The 16,585-nt window shown below is 40.6% G+C and overlaps 2 protein-coding genes across 6 annotated transcripts in view; both read right to left on the bottom strand.

The window, feature by feature from the left end:
• The window catches only part of calcrla (calcitonin receptor like receptor a), a 57,171-nt gene extending 47,331 nt beyond the window's left edge, over positions 1–9,840 (bottom strand). Inside the window, exon 1 of one of the 2 annotated variants that reach the window (XM_021578894.3) lies at positions 9,335–9,840. The gene's annotated coding sequence lies outside the window, so the exon portion shown is untranslated. The remainder of the gene's footprint in view (positions 1–9,334) is intronic. The other variant, XM_021578895.3, reaches the window with a different exon arrangement.
• A 4,831-nt stretch (positions 9,841–14,671) lies between these two features.
• LOC110501376 (tissue factor pathway inhibitor) overlaps positions 14,672–16,585 on the bottom strand; it is a 41,729-nt gene continuing 39,815 nt past the window's right edge. For all 4 annotated transcript variants that reach the window (XM_090215511.1, XM_021578898.3, XM_021578899.3 and 1 more), the window contains 2 exons: positions 15,537–15,734; positions 14,672–15,222 (listed from right to left, as the gene is read on the bottom strand). In XM_090215511.1, coding sequence (XP_090071637.1) covers positions 15,155–15,222; positions 15,537–15,734 — 266 coding nt within the window. In that variant the 3' untranslated portion in view covers positions 14,672–15,154. The remainder of the gene's footprint in view (positions 15,223–15,536; positions 15,735–16,585) is intronic.

Here is a 16,585-nt window from a genome sequence, read left to right on the forward strand (position 1 = left end):
TTTTTTATTTTTTGTATAAACTTGCAAGGGATCTTCGAAGGTTAAAACTACAGAGATGTTGACATTTTGACGAGATTAAAGTGCAAACGTATACAGTACTATGTAATGTATATGTAGAAATATCAGGACTGTGCCTAAAGTAAAATGAGGCACAACACAGTCAGGGCCCGGTTTCACAATAGCGATGGAACTTAGGCTTACAAGTGTTTTATTGATGCATCTTTCCTACAACGGCTGTAGATGTAACATGCGTTTCCCAAAACACCAAGCTGACATATCATGAAATTCAACAAAAATATAAATGTAAAGTGTTGGTCCATGTTTCATGAGCTAAAATAAAAGATCCCAGAACATTTCCATGTTCACCGAAAGCTTATTTCTCTAAAATGTTGTGATCACATTTGTTTACATCCCTGTTAGTGAGCATTTCAAATTTGCCAAGATAATCCATCCACCTGACAGGTGTGGCATATCAAGAAGCTGATTAAACAGCATGATCATTACACAGGTGCACCTTGTGCTGGGGGGGGGGGTCAATAAAAGGCCACTCTAAAATGTGCAGTTTTGTCACAAAACACAATGCCGCAGATGTTTCAAGTTTTGAGGGAGTATGCAATTGGCATGCTGACTGCATGAATGTCCACCAGAGCTGTTGTCAGATAATTTAATGTTAATTTCTCTACCATAAGCCACCTCCACATCCTGCTTCTTCACCTGCAGGATCTTCTAAAAACTGGCACCTGGACAGCTGATGAAACTGTGGGTTTGCACAAGCGAAGAACTTCTGCACAAACTGTCAGAAACCATCTCAGGAAAGCTCAACTGTGTGCTTGCCATCCTCACCAGGGTCTTGACGTGACTGCAGTTTGGTGCCGTAACCGAATTCAGTAGGCGAATGCTCACCTTCGATAGCCACTGGCACGCTGAAGAAGTGTGCTCTTCACGCATGAATTCCGGTTTCAACATAACCGGGCCGATGGCAGACAGTATGGCATTGTGTGGGCGAGCGGTTTGCTGATGTCAACATTGTGAACAGAGTTCCCCATGGTGCCGGTGTGGTTACGGTTTGGGCAGGCATAAGCAACGGACAATGAACACAATTGCATCTTATCGATGGCCGTTAGAATGCTCAGAGATACCGTGACGAGATACTGAGGCCCATTGTCGTGCCATTCATCTGCCGTCATCATCTCATGTATCAGCATGATAATGCACAGCCCCATGGTGCAAGGATCTGAACACAATTCCTGGAAGCTGAAAATGTCCCAGTTCTTCCATGTCCTGCATTCCAGACATGTCACCCATTGAGCATATTTGGGATGCTCTGGATCGACAGCGTGTTCCAATTCTCACCAATATCCAGCAAATTTGTACAGCCATTGAAGAGGAGAGGGACAGCATTCTACAGGCCACAATCAACAGCCTGATCGACTCTATGTGAAGGAGATGTATCACGCTGCATGAGGCAAATGGTGGATTTCCTTATTTATGAACTGTAACTCAATAAAATTGTAGACCGTGTATATTGAGACAAATCAGAAATAGCAAAATAGAACTCAATTGATTGAACATGAAAAGTATTTCAATATGATTGAAATAGGGCGACAGCCTGCTGTTTATATTTTATTGCAGGCATCTCAGGTTTTCATTTGAAGCAACGTTTTATACGTCACTTGTTTGTAACATTGGCAACTTTGTATTGGTCGTCAACGTTATTCTGAAGTTATCGGGCGATCACAGAGAGACGGATAAACCGTGTGATTCTATGTTTAGCGGAGATCTTTAATGTATGAAGTGAGGTGGCAGGACAAAAATAAGTCAGGCGTTAGATTACGAGCGTCTTCAAGTGCAACGTTAATAATGATGGTTTAGGGTAAACAGCTCTGAGATTTAGCGACGTTCCTACGAAGGTTCTTACGACGTACTTAGCCCTAAGATACTTTTGGGAAACCGGGCCCAGGATAATAAGACAATACAGGTATACAGGTCAGAGTTTGATTTTACTATAATTAACATCACTATGGCAACTATATATCCTAATGCATCTACTTCTATTCATACTTGAACGTCCAGTTGTACCTCAATTTTGCACTGATATTCTGAGATTTAAAACAACGTTGACCGAGACTGACGCCTTGTATTTAAATCATAGATGAAACGTTGACACGTTTCCCTTGTGTCTTGGTAGACTAAACTGAAGTTTTAATATCAACTTAAACACGTATTGCCTTGGAGTAGACCGTTTTAAATGACTCATGCAACAACAGTAGTTACTTTCTTAATTAAGAAAAAAACAATACAGACATTTCTGCCTGAAAACCACTTATCTTCTCACTGCGGCTGTGAGCTGCCTACAATGTCATGTCATCCTTGAACAAGGCAATGTGTAATCATCTAATTTGTTTACCAGGCGAATATGAAAAACAAGGGGAAGCTCAAAAGGGAGAAACACACACACACACACACACACACACACACACACACACAGGAAAGAATCCGGTTTCAAAGGTTTGCTATGTTGGGCAGCTGGAAAAATATGCGTAAAAATACACAGGTATAAATACAGCAAGGACGAGTAGCACCATACACAGCACTTGTAGTGTTAATAAAAGTTCAACTCTATATTAGGGGTATGATTTCAATGTAGACTTGAATTACACAATAGGTTAGTTTAAATAGCCTAACCTAGCAAGCATGAGCCTACTTGTTTAATAAGTTAAAGAACCTGAAGCAGTAGCATGGAAGAAAACTAGTTCTTATTCCATCATACTTTCCACTTGGCCAGACCACATTGTAAGGTCAGTTGATGATCAAATGCAGTCAAGTGCATTGGGCAAACATGCGTGTTGTGTCTAGTCATTACACTGACATTCATTCCCTAGGGTTTTTTTTTTTTTAGGCCAAAAGCCACTTGTGGAAAAGTTGTTTGTTTACCTTTATGATCTAATCTCTATATCTGTGGTCTGTTTACTTCCACAAGACATCAATTACATACTGGGCATGTAGCCCTTCATCATGGCTTCCCATGGGATATCATTCCCCAAGTTCCCTATGGGAAATATAAAGTTATTATATTATAAATAATGGTCAGTGAAAGAAAAGACCCGTGGTGAGTGGACCTCTCAACCCACTGGAAGAGGACCATCCCTTGTCCCTCTGTAGTCTCAGAAGTTCATCATGTCCATCAAAGTGTAACCACGTCACTCCATCCACCCCACTGCCTGAGACCAGCATACAAAAACCCCATCCGCAGACTAGCATCCCCATTCTACGCTAATAAAAAGGGATTCCAAGGGTATGGGGGCTCAGGCTAGACACTGTCCTTGTTGATCCTAGGACCTACAGATCTAGGGTCATGCTACCCAAATCTTAACCATAGTTATTAGAGTTGGTGAGAGTGGCTGTGAAAATGAATTAGGGCAACCTTACTGGACTGAACTGGTGGGGGCACTTTTAGTAGCCCACCCTATTTATGACGTTTGTTAGGACAGGGACAGTGTACAACAAAAACAAAGGTCTCAGAGCACTTATAAGTGATGTATTGCTTCAGATTTAGCTGACAGATATAGAGCAGATTCAAACCATGTTTAGCCCAGCATCGCTCGTGCTAGCCTATCTTGGTTTGGCTCAGCAGTGTGAAAGGGGCATTCGTCTCTCGTTGCATCTGAGACTTTCTGACAGATCCTGTCCTGATCTCTATGGAGGCTAGATGGCCTGTGAACTCGACCTGGGGGGCCAAAGAATCCTCCCACACGTGCACACCATAGGCCCTAGACTTAACCTCTGAGACCATTACCCTCACACATGATAGATTCATGTAGGCTACTGTAGCGTTAGTGTGTTCACATGTCAACTGGAAAAGAACAAGACATTTAAAGTATGCAAATACAGACTTGGAAATGAGATGTACAGGCAATGTACAAAGGATTACAAAGGGTAGTAGTGTACAGAGCATTGAAAAATCAGGGACGTTGTGACGCACACAGGCAAATGTTAAAACCACAATATTGACATCTAAGTGGGAGGACAGCTATTGAAGATCATAAAAACAAGATGACTACATGACTACGGTATCTACTATGCAGACACACAAGCTAGCTCTCTAAATATGTTGAATCTTATGGAAATAATAGGCCTGACACAATAAATTGTTTCCCTTGTGCTATACTGCCCAGGGCAGGGGTGAGATAGTATGCGTATCCGCCCCATCCAGTGTACTAACTCCTAGGGACCCTTTGTCTCTCTCTGTGACCCATCAGAAGCCACCTCCCGCCCTCTAAATCAGGAAGGTTGTGTCAGTCGCTGACAGTTTGTTTAGCACGCATCGACATGGAACACCCCTGGAAATGGCCACAGATTATTTCCACTGTCCTATATTCTTCAAAAAGCCCTCAATCTCAGATAAACGTTAGCCCGAGCACACACACGCAAGCATAGAAGATGCTGTCCAAAGGGTCTGACTGTTGCAATAACACACAGTAAGTCCAGTTAACACGACAGGGCTGTCAGTGAAACATACATAGTTCAAATCAACGGTCACTCACTAAAATAATGGTCTGTAATACATGAGTGTGTATGTGTGTTGGGGGGGGGGGGGGGGGGGGGGGGTATTTTTAATGTCATTGGGTTTTGACTCGGAATGAAATATAGGGACTAGAGGGAGGTTTGAGAGAGTGATGCATATCAGCACCATTGTAGTTTAGTGTAATGTGATAGCCGAAGCCTAGGGAGAGCGGAACACTAAACATATGATGTGTGCCAAGGTTGTTGTTTAAACAGGGGGATTCAATAATGGCCCGATGCACTTGAATGCATACGAAGGGTAATAAAATATGGAGACAGGATGTGAGATGATGGGGTTATTAGCCCGCTCTCAGATTAATGACTAAACCACAGGCTGGTGAGAAATAGAGAGACAGAGAGACAGAGATAGATAGAGAGAGAGACCAATGAGAGGGGGAGAGTGTGCATGTGTGTGAGACAGACAGACAGACAGACAGCGACAGACAGACAGACAGACAGCGACAGACAGACAGACAGACAGACAGACAGACAGGCAGGCAGACAGACAGACAGACAGACAGACAGACAGACAGACAGACAGACAGACAGACAGACAGACAATCAAGGGCCTCCAGCATGATGAAAGCATCACAATGCATTTGTGTTTGTGTGTCCCGACTTCAAAACATGGGAGATGATTTATTGGAGATGGTTTAGCAGTGAGCAGCATCATCTCTGCAGATAAGCAGCATGTATCCACAGCATCTGCTCCCTGAGAAGATACCCTGGCTAACATATCTGCCTGAAGGTGTTTACTTCTTCTGGGAGAGAGGATGCTGTCTTAAACTGTGTGGCAGCTGTTGGTTCAGATGATGTTTAGATATCGGAAAAAGTAAGGGGCCATTTGTGTTGAGGGGACATTTATGTTGAGAATTTGTTCAGAAGCTCATTAATTATGCAGACCAAACTATGAACAATGTCAGATTCGAAGGTAGCTCTTGGGATAATGCATCATATTCGTCTTTGAAGAATGGTATTTTCTTATTTTTATTCCTCCCATGTTGTGGATTTTTTGCATACTTTTTCATAACATTGTGAGCAGTGAGTTCATATTCACATGTAATGTGAATATCTAGGTAAGACAATAACGACTGATCTTAACCTATCTGAAATACAGTCCATTCTGTAGCTAGACCAGAGTGAGAAACAGACACATTTTCAATCTTCAACACTGTTCTCCTTGTTGACTTTTTTGGATGCCTCAGCACAATCTGTGCCATGGAGATGGTTGAGCATCTAAAGACAATGTTACCAAGTCACAGAGGCACCTATTATACTCTGACATTTAATATCCCACTTCGAGGCAGCATGCAATGGCCATTCTACAGGACTGCTCGGGTGTGGAATCCAAATTCAATGCTTTACAGTTCAAAACAAACACTCCCCTTTTACTATGTGAGCTCATACAGATGACGGATCTTCATTTAATCACACTTATTTTGCTACAAACTTTCCTGCACAGCAGGAAATGTTAACTTGCAGTAAATTCAAGGTTAGAAAAGGCTTCTAAAGTTTTGTAATTTCCACTTTAAAATGTCAGACTTGATTGGCCCTAATGAAAAATATATCATCCCCTACAAAAAGAATGTCCATTCATTATATTATGATCCCCAAAATAATTTCCTGTTGCTGCAGGATTCTTTTCCTGCTGTAGCAAACTGGCTCAAATGAAGATCCTACATCTGTATATTTACTACGAACACTTGGCTATTAATCCTTGCGGACTTATTAGACACTTCTGTCAGTTGGCATCTCATGAGATATTCAGACTGAAGAACCTTCTCCGGCTGTCCTATATCCCCAGTCCATGCAGTGAAACAGCATATTTTCCTCAGCACGCTTTTCAATGGAACACAACAAAAATCATGAAAAATGTCATAAATGTTGAAAGAAGCAATAATATTTTGCGTCATGTTATTTTCTTCATGCTAGTGGGTTATTGTGGATGTGTAATAAGTAATTAGACTTGTGAGAGTGCTTGTGAGTTTAAAAGGGTGCAAATGATGGACGTTGGGGGGGGGGGGGGGGGGGGGGGGGGAGATGAGGAATACAGTGTCAGCAAAATGCATCTGGAAAGGCTTTACAATGTCTAAATTGTCCTGATGGACTTGAATGATCTATAGTACTTGGTTTGTACATGTCTACTCTATCCTCTCCTTGAAGGAGTAATATCTCTGCATTTCTCATCGTATCGTGGCAAGATCTGATGTGCGCGTCATCATCTTCATCATGGTCTTCCCTCTAGCTTCCCCACAATATTTCATCATGTCCAATCTGTGCCTTACATAACAATGCAGCTGATTCAACAACAACTTGAGATAGCACTGGTGCCAAACAGTGTTCGGGTACACCAAGAATGACACCACTGCAATGCTGTCAGTAAAAGTTCAGTTCAACTGTGCCATGTAAAAATAAATGTATGCATTTCCTGTCTGTTTTCAAATGTAACAGTGTCTGTGGAAAACCCAATTTTCCCTGTGTCTGAAGACAGTGTGATACAATAATTCTCATTCATTTGACTCAATGTTCAGGCCAAATATAAAAAGTCTGCAGTCAACTCATTCTCAAACAGCAATATGCATACACTTACGGAATGCCCAGTAAATTACTTTTTGTTTAGGAATAACATGGTTATGATGACAATTTAGGATTTATAGGTTACCTACCATATCATGGCCTAAATTAAAACGAATTGGTTTATGTTACACTTACACTTTATGTGCAGCTTCCACTATAAAGTTTGAAAAGGTTCCATATAAGGAACCATACAAGGTTGTAAAAACATATCTTGAATAAAGCCTGAGTTAAAAAAGCATTACATATTGTAGGTTGTCTTCCTTATAAACCTGTAATGAAGCATGTCGCAGTGCAACCTTAATGATAGGCTACCTCCCACTAAGCATTTACCACCAGGCAACATCTTTTGGACGTCTTTTTTTGGTCATGTCCTCGGACGTTGATTTCTGGTCCGGATCGGACCAAATCTGAACCAATCATAGACGTCTATATTTGGTTCAGATTTAGACCGGCTTTGATTTCAATGTCTGGACCAGCCTACGTTTGTCCTAAATATAGGCCGAGATAGCACGGGTGGACAGCACAGTACAGTTTGGACAGCACAGTACAGTACATTACAGTTCACGATAAAGAAAAGTACAGTACACTACCACAGAGTACACTAGAGTTACAGTAAAGTAAAGAAAAGTATATTAGTGTACTGTATTGTACCCTACTCTACTCTAATGTACTTCACTGAACTTAACTGTACTGTACTCTCCTGAATTAAACTATACTGCACTCTACTGTACTGTACTGAATTAAACTGTACTGTACTCTACTGAATTAAACTATACGGCATTCTACTGTACTGTACTGAATTAAACTGTACTGTATTGTACTGTACTCTACTGAATTAAACTATACGGCATTCTACTGTACTGTATTAAACTGTACTGTATTGTACTGTACTCTACTGAATTAAACTATACGGCACTCTACTGTACTGTACTTAATTAAACTGTACTGTATTGTACTGTACTCTACTGAATTAAACTATACGGCATTCTACTGTACTGTATTAAACTGTACTGTATTGTACTGTACTCTACTGAATTAAACTATACGGCACTCTACTGTACTGTACTGAATTAAACTGCACTGTATTGTACTGTACTCTACTGAATTAAACTATACTGTACTCTACTGTACCATACTTTACTGTGTCTACTGCACTCTACTGTACTCTAATAAATTCATCTCTACTGTACTGTACTGTACTGTACTCTACTGTACTGTACTGTACGGTACTTTAATACTCTACTGAATTAAACTCTACTGTACTGTACCCTACTGTACTGTAATGTACTGTACCCTGAATAAAACTCTGTCCTGTACCGTATTGTACTGTATTCTTGTGTTCTACTGTGCTGTACTGTACTAAACTGTTCCCTACTGTACTGTGATTTTCAAACTTGTAAAACATAGCTTAGACGTCGATGATTCGTTCAAATTTGGATCTGGTCCACACCGACCAAATGTGTACTTGTTTGGGTGTGGAGTTTATTAGAAAATAAAACCCAGCATGCTTTGCTAGTGTTTGTTTTACATTTACATTTTGGTCATTTCTAACCTTTCATTCTGCACCTGAAATGCAGGTGATGTCAACGTCTGTAAAATATTTGTAAAATACACATTTTCAACTAATTCTGCTTACTGGGCTTGCATTGTTTTCTATTCCAATCGTTTCGATTCCTTTAAAACTCTTTATTGGAAAGGTTGTCATAGATGAAACAAATCCGTTTAACACTAACATAACCTAATGATTAAGTATTCATAGGCTATTCCAAGTAATAGGCTATAGCCTCGTTATTGACCTAATTCCTGATCTTCTTCAATACTGTCTCACAGGGGTATCGACCAAGCCTTCTCTTGAATGTGTTCTCATTTCCCCATGGAATTATGCAAAATATTACTGCAAATGACTAGCCTATCTGCGCTGCGCAATTGATTTTTGAGTACTACAAGAAATACAGTAGTCTATCCATGTAGACAGTGCACTGAAATCCAAAAACCGATTTCAGGACAATATTAATCCGACAGAAATGTAACTCATTACAACATACTCTTTCCGATTATTATGGTCTTGAATTGGATATTCATAGGCTATTGATTTGATAAATGCAAATGCCTATGCATGGATAAAACTGGAAAATAGTCATCTTAAAATAGATCTGTAAATATGGCCATCATAGGCTATTCGAATATTTCTTACCTGATGACAAGAGCTTAAAATCCAATGACAACGTGACTTAGAAAGTCACATAAACCGACCAAACACTCCAGAGACAGCTTTCCAAATGCAACCTTCGGGGCGGTGATAGTGAACCAAACGCAACGGATCCCAACGCTCAATGAATAAAGTGTCAGACTAGGACTGCTGTCAGGTTGTTGGAAGCCACCCACTATTGTTAGCCGACTTCCTTTTACATCACGAATTAGCCCACAGCGCTTCGGGAGAACCCACCAAGCTTTAATATCATTCACGCGTAACAGACGCCGACGGCATGTAGGGGAGACCGGGTTGTTGTCTCGCGGGTTTGGGCCCGGTTTCCCAATAGCGATGGAACTTAAAAAGTGCGTCGTTGAGGCATGCGTCGATACTGATAGGATCGAAAGAAAGGCAGCGCTGCTCTCCGGTCATCTGTCTCCACCCAAATCTTATTTTAACATTAGAATTATTCCACAATACTGACGACGGATCAGCTCCTAGAGAAATAGTATCACATCTGGCTGCAAATATTCAGGCAGCTTATTCTAATGCTTAGCCTATAATAATGCACTAAATCAACATTTTGCATACCATTGCGCACATGTTAGGCTACACATAATGAAATATATTTAGGCAGAAATTACAGTAGCCAAATAGCAAAATAAAAGTAAATTGAATGAACATGAAATTGATGTCAATATTATTGAAATATTTAGGCCTATATGTAGCCTATAGGGGAGACTAGGGATGGTGCAACACTTTTTGCATTTTTGTCAATTTCTCTGAGATTGTTTGAGCTACAACATTAAAAATGTGGTATGAGCAACTTACATTGTCTTCTACAAATTGGTATAGGTAATATATCTCTAAATTAAACGGACAAGGTGTGACTTTGTCTCAAATACAAGGAGTGAAATGTTACAATTTACCCCCACCAGCAAACCCCTGAGGTCAGTGGTAATAGGGCTTGGGTTGAAATTTTAAAGTAAAAAAAAATGCATAAATCATGACATATAACAACATATTGAAAGCCTTTGTTGAGAACATGAGAACAACATTGCCATGTTTAAAATTCTGTTTGGAAGAAATAATAATATTATTATTTTTACACTCCACTAACTGGCCATTTTCAACTAAACAATAATGTCTGACTACTAAACAACACCATCTGAAGTAAACAACTGAATGTTTGTGTGTGTGTGTGTATGTGTATGAGTAAGTCAGTTGCGATAGTGGTATGGTAGTCCTGGGGAACAGGCTTGGTGGGCCCATAATTCACATTCCCAGTACTGCAACCAGACCGCCTTAGGCTTGCTACAACTAACCCTGACCCTTGAAGCCATTAGCTACACAACAAATTCCCCTGTGTTAAATTAACACCGAAAATGTGGATCCGAATAGCATAGGAGGTTGGTGGCACTTTAATTGGGGAGCACGGGCTCGTGGAAATAACTGGAACAAAATAGATGGAATGGTATCAAATACATCAAACAGATGGATTCCATGTGTTTGATGCCATTCCATTTGCGCCGTTCCAGACATTATTATGAGCCGTCCTCCCGTCAACAGCCTCCACTGCCTTATAGGACACTGAACATTGCTAAATCAACACTGCTTAATGTAAAGCTTCATTTGCATATTTCCCAGAGTGCTTGACCTTTCAAGTGACTTTTAATGTTACAACACATGACTGAATTTGCTAGTGACAGAGAGATGGTTGTTGCATTCATCACCTTATCACTCCGACAGAATTCAAAAAGTGAGATTCTATGTGAATATGTTGTCCTGGAAATGTTAATATTTGACACATTACAATGTTTTTCATGAGGCCTTATTTTGAGGGCTTACACTCTAAAAAATATTGGGTTGTTTGGATGACCCAACTGCTGGGTTGCAGGCATTTGTAAAAAAAAAGAGCAAGGTTGATTAGTTGATGCTGTGTAATTGAGATAGGACCCAACGGATCAGATCAGAAGACTGGAGGCTTGGCTTAGTAGGGGTGTGGATTTAATTAAGTACTTTTTGGCCACCTGTGAGAGTAAATGTCATTCCGGTTCATCTGTTCTGTTGAACTGGTATCACTAGTTAGGGTTGAATTGTTTTTATTGCTTTAATGAACTGTATAAAAGTGTATGAGTTTCTTAAAAGCTTACACAAATCCAAAAGTGATAGTACCCACCTTGTTGAAATATGCAAAAGATAATGTACATATTTTTCTACTAGAATATGTACTGTGCAATAATATTTAAAGAAAATTATACATTGCAGTATACAAACTTAACAAAATCAACAGAAATAGCAAAAAGTGGCTATCTAAAAGCAAGTTACTGCCTAGTTAGGTCTTCAGCCAGCATAGAACAAAAGGGGGTGAAGGGTCGTTCAAAACTCTGTCAGTTGTCAAGTCAACGCATCACAAGTAACATGCCAAACGGGAGATGTATAATTATTGATGCATATGACTCTGGTTTCTCTTCATTATGCACAACCCTGCATGGATGATATTTTCTGGGGTTGTGTCTCTCTCTCTCTATCCTCTCTCTCATTATCCTTTTCTTTGGATGGACCAGGAGGCAGCAAAGGTAACGGTGGCTTGACCACGGCTGGCGCAGTCTCACTGGTCCAGCGGACAAGGCCGGAAATCCTGGAAGGACTGGGGAAGACAAAAATGTAACTGTGGCCTGACCGCGGCATGACCTGACTCCATGGACCACCCCAAATCACAGCACCAGACCAGCTGCCTGTGGAGGAAATGACGGACTGCAGGCCTTGAGGAGAGTAGAGTGCTGCCGAGGCGGGCCTTACTCCTTCTACCCTTGGCCTGCAGCCCTCCTCCCCTGCCTTTCTTTTTTTTTTTTTTTTTACATCTGCCCTCCTTAGGCAACCACCGACCTGTCCAGAACCAGCAGAAGACCAATAGAAAGAGAGAAAAGACCAGACAGTATCACCACCAGAACCAGAGGCGTGAAGAAAATATCAAAGACACCAATCTATGCCTGGATTGAGCAGACCACAAGGGAGTGCCTCCATTGACCTAAAGGTCACAGGCTTCCAGGTGTGTCTGCTCACTCTGAGGTTTGTCCGTCCTCCCCCTGCAGGACCGGAGTAGATCAACACCGTCCTTCTTCAAATCCCCCCCACCCAACCTGAACAAAATGACTGAGATGAACCCAGGAGTGATGCACAGCTACAACGGGGTGAGGCTGGCACTAATCCCCATCGAGGAGGCTGCCAAGGACGGAGCGCCGCCAATCGCTGGGGAGCAGCTGGAGCAGCAATAACAACCGCCAGACCAGAAACCATGACCCGCCTGGAATTCAGCAGGGCAGTTCTACAGAGAGGTATGGGCTTTGAGAACTGCCTGGTGAAACCCCCAGGGCCAGGAATAATTTGAAGCCAGTTTCAAGACACCCCAGTTACTAGAACAGTTTAGATTAAAATACAGAAATTGTAAAGACAAAAGGTCCCATTTCACAGTAATTGCACTCTCAGACACATAATCATAAGTATATAGTTACAGTCCAATTCCACAACAAAAGCATCCAAGTGTATGACATAGAAGTTCGGTTTACACCATTTTGCCACTCAAGGCAGTGGCTAGGAGGGTCCTGGACGAAGACAATGTCTGGACTGGGGCACGAAAATGGCTGGTTCAGTTGAACCAGACCCAACAGGAGTGGGTGGAGTCTAACATCTCCCAGTACCATCATGCTCCGGTCCACTACATGGCATGCCCAAACGATGCAGGAACTGCGGCCAACTTGGCCGTCTGGGCGCTACCTGCATGGCCATCGTCTGCAGAATCTGTAACATGATCCTGCAACCTGAGTGGGGAAAGGGGCCACTTCTTTAAAACCTGCCCCAATTCCTATGCCGGCAAGGCAAGGGCCACCGCCACCAACCCCGCTAACCCAAATCCCAACCCCTGCACCAGACAATGAAGTCCCAGACCTTTCCACAAATAATTTTACTTTAAGTTTGAGCATTTATATGCAAAACAAATTTTATGGGTGATATTTTAGTCACTCAAAAGGCTATTTTACATGGGAATCAGAATGGCTGTTCGGGACCCTTAAAAAAAGGATTCAGCTGCTTGATCAAGCCAACATGAATGAAAACCCAAATGATGGTTAAAACTAACTTGTGTTGGGTTATTTACAGAACCTGTTACCTTATGCTGGCTTGCAAAGTGAGGTGCAATTTCCTATTGAAATCCAGCCAGAGTGGGGATTTCCAACCTTGTGAATTTGTAGGTTATTTTATTTGGTTATGCATACATAATTAAAATGACATTCAAGTTAAAACGTTTTTTGGCAAGGTATTAAATCAATTCATATAATTTATATTTAATAAATATAAGTTGAATTGTTCAATCAATGCACATGCAAAAACATAGATATTGAAACAAACAATTCCTAAAATCAACCTGCAATAGAGCATGCTGGGAAATATAATGATGGCAGTGGTTTCAGCTCAAGTCTAGTTATTAACGGTCCTGTTTATCATGAAATTGGATGATATTTGAAGGAAACCATATCAAAGTATGATGTTAATATTTTTATACATCTCCCGTTTGGTAGGTCTCTTGTGATGTGGTTTTCAGCAGCACCGACGGATGTGCTGACTTGACAACTGCATTTAAGTTTTGAACGATCTGTCCCCTCTTTCGTTCCATGCTGGCTGAAGACCTAGCTAGCCAGTAACTAGTTAACAACAGACACAAATGAAAGGGTCTACACCACAGATGAATAAGGTAAACTTTTAATTATATTTGCTAACACCCTCCAGTCAAATTTTGGCACCAGTAGAATAGCTTTCTAGCTATGTAAACCATATCTCTCTGCAAGCACACCTTCTCCTGTGTTGGTTACAATGCAGTACTTATTTAAATTAGGTAAATATCATGTTACCATTAGTGTATTAAAATGTGAGTTAGGGGGAGGTCACCCTATCCCCTTAATAAAACTGCCTCCTGAATCCAAGTGTTTGACATGGGGAAGGGGACCAGTAACTTTATGATCAAACTTTGTAGAAGCAACATTCATTTTTTAATATTTTGGTCCGCATTCTTTTATCTGGTTTCATCCAAATATCCTCCAATTTAATGAAAAACATGATTTTTACTGTTCATGACCTTTAAGGTAAGGGTTACTTACGGTTGAGGTTAGGGTTAAGGATCCTGTATAGAGTCTATGATATGGAAATTATAGCCTATTCTGATAAGACAACACTGCCCCCTTGTGTCTGAATAACAGTCTTATCAGCGGAGCAAATTCCAATTGCATACATAATGCAATATAAAAGGGTGCTTTGAACAGAATGAAAATATCCAGAAATGCAATGTGGATGACTATGCAACATTTTATTTAGGCTCCAATTGGTTGATTATATATGTTCTTTCCAACCATGTTAAAAAAATGTTAATGTGCATTTACTCACATGAAGGAATGATCTTAAATACTTACACTGATCATGTAAATGATAGAGCTTTATATTTCATCGGCAGTGCAGTGCTATTGGGTTCCTTAATGTTAATCATTTGTCAATAAAAACAAAACTTGTCTGGTGTCCTCAGGAAAAAAATTACAATGATATACCGTTTTTTAGGATGTGACAAGGGAAAAAATGTCTACAATTTTGATATTACAAAACCACTCCTCTTACAAAGAGCTAAAAGGTTAAAATAACAAAATTACATAATAGGCCAAAACAAGCCTTTTATACAATTGCTGTAAGACGACAACATAATACCACAGTCAAATAAGAATAAAAAAAGAAAGTGTAGTTAAAAAGTAGTGTAAGAATGATTTAATACAAGGCCTTGATTTAGACAGTTTGAAATAAGATGTTGGTGTTCTTCTTTATCCTGATGGTCTTCCTTTTGTGAGTGGGATCTGGAAATGGCACAACACAAATGACAAGTTGCAATCTTTCAAACACTTCTCTATGGCACAAGTCAAGAAAGAAACATTGCATTCTTAAGGTAAATGCTATTTAGCAAAAACACACCTGATTTTTAAACGAAAGGTCAAAGAGTGAAACAAGTGTGGCACTAACACACCTGTTTCAATTAATCAATTAATCATGGTCTTCAGTCTGGATGTTGATCATTTGAATCAGGTGTGCTAATGCTGGGTGGGAACAAAAGCCTGCACACCCAGTAGCTCTAAAGGACCGGTGTTGGAGAAAACGCAAACTTGGATCTTACTCGGCCTCATACACATCTTCATGCAGTGTCTCTTGAGGACAAAGTTGTTCTTGTTGCCCCCACAGCCCCTGTTACGCAACCAATGACATCTCTTTGTCTTGGGGTTGTACGCATATCTCCTTCCCGTTCTCCTCTCCTCTCTGTCACACATCGTGCCCTTGTCATTGGTATTGAGACAGAACTCTGGAGGACTGAAGTCTGAAATAATTACACAAAGGCAATAGTAAACTGAAATGACGTACAACAATGACTCCATAATACCAAAGACACATTGTATAACACTAAAGAAAGTGTGTAGGCTAAATCGCCAATGCAACACTGATAGAACATACTTTAATAAAAGCATTTTTTTATTTTAGCTTTATGGAAATGAGGTTAATGGTAATCTACTGTAAAAGTGACTACCCACTAGGCACACACTGGCTGAAACAAGGTTATTTCCACACAATGTCAATGAAATTACACTGAACTAACATGGAATAGACATTGAATTGACATCTATACCCAGTGGGTACTTGATTCTACTACTTTTTCTTTTACATTTGAAATTTACCTCAACGAAGGAAACATTGTTTTTACTACCTCAAGAGTCAAACTGTGGAATAGCCACAAGATGTCAGCCTTGGGTTACGGGAGTACTGTAGGTATCCTATATCACTTCACTGGAATGACAAATACGAATACAGAAACACCCCTTTCCTGAATTCACTGACCTGGGTGGAATTTTGTAACATGAATCAAAACTACTCGTCTGTGACTGAGGGATGGCAGACTCCCTGTGCCCCCTTTTTACTGTGTTGTGACTGTATCAGACCGTGGTGGTCTATGAGTACTTACTCACGCTTCATACACCCTTACCCTCCCATTTTAATAGCAGTGAATCAGTGTTACATGGAAGAAGGATATGGTGGGCGATATGCTGGCTTCATACGTTGTGGTTTGTTTACCTAACTACTTCTGAAATGGCGCATATAAAATGACTGTCCCTCTTACCTAGCTATTGCAGTTGCAGCATGGTATGTGTGCAATAGTACACATGAGAAACGACT

This window comes from Oncorhynchus mykiss, chromosome 22 (genome assembly GCF_057628025.1).
Source record: "Oncorhynchus mykiss isolate SJ-2025 chromosome 22, ASM5762802v1, whole genome shotgun sequence".
Classification (NCBI taxonomy): Eukaryota; Metazoa; Chordata; class Actinopteri; order Salmoniformes; family Salmonidae; genus Oncorhynchus; species Oncorhynchus mykiss.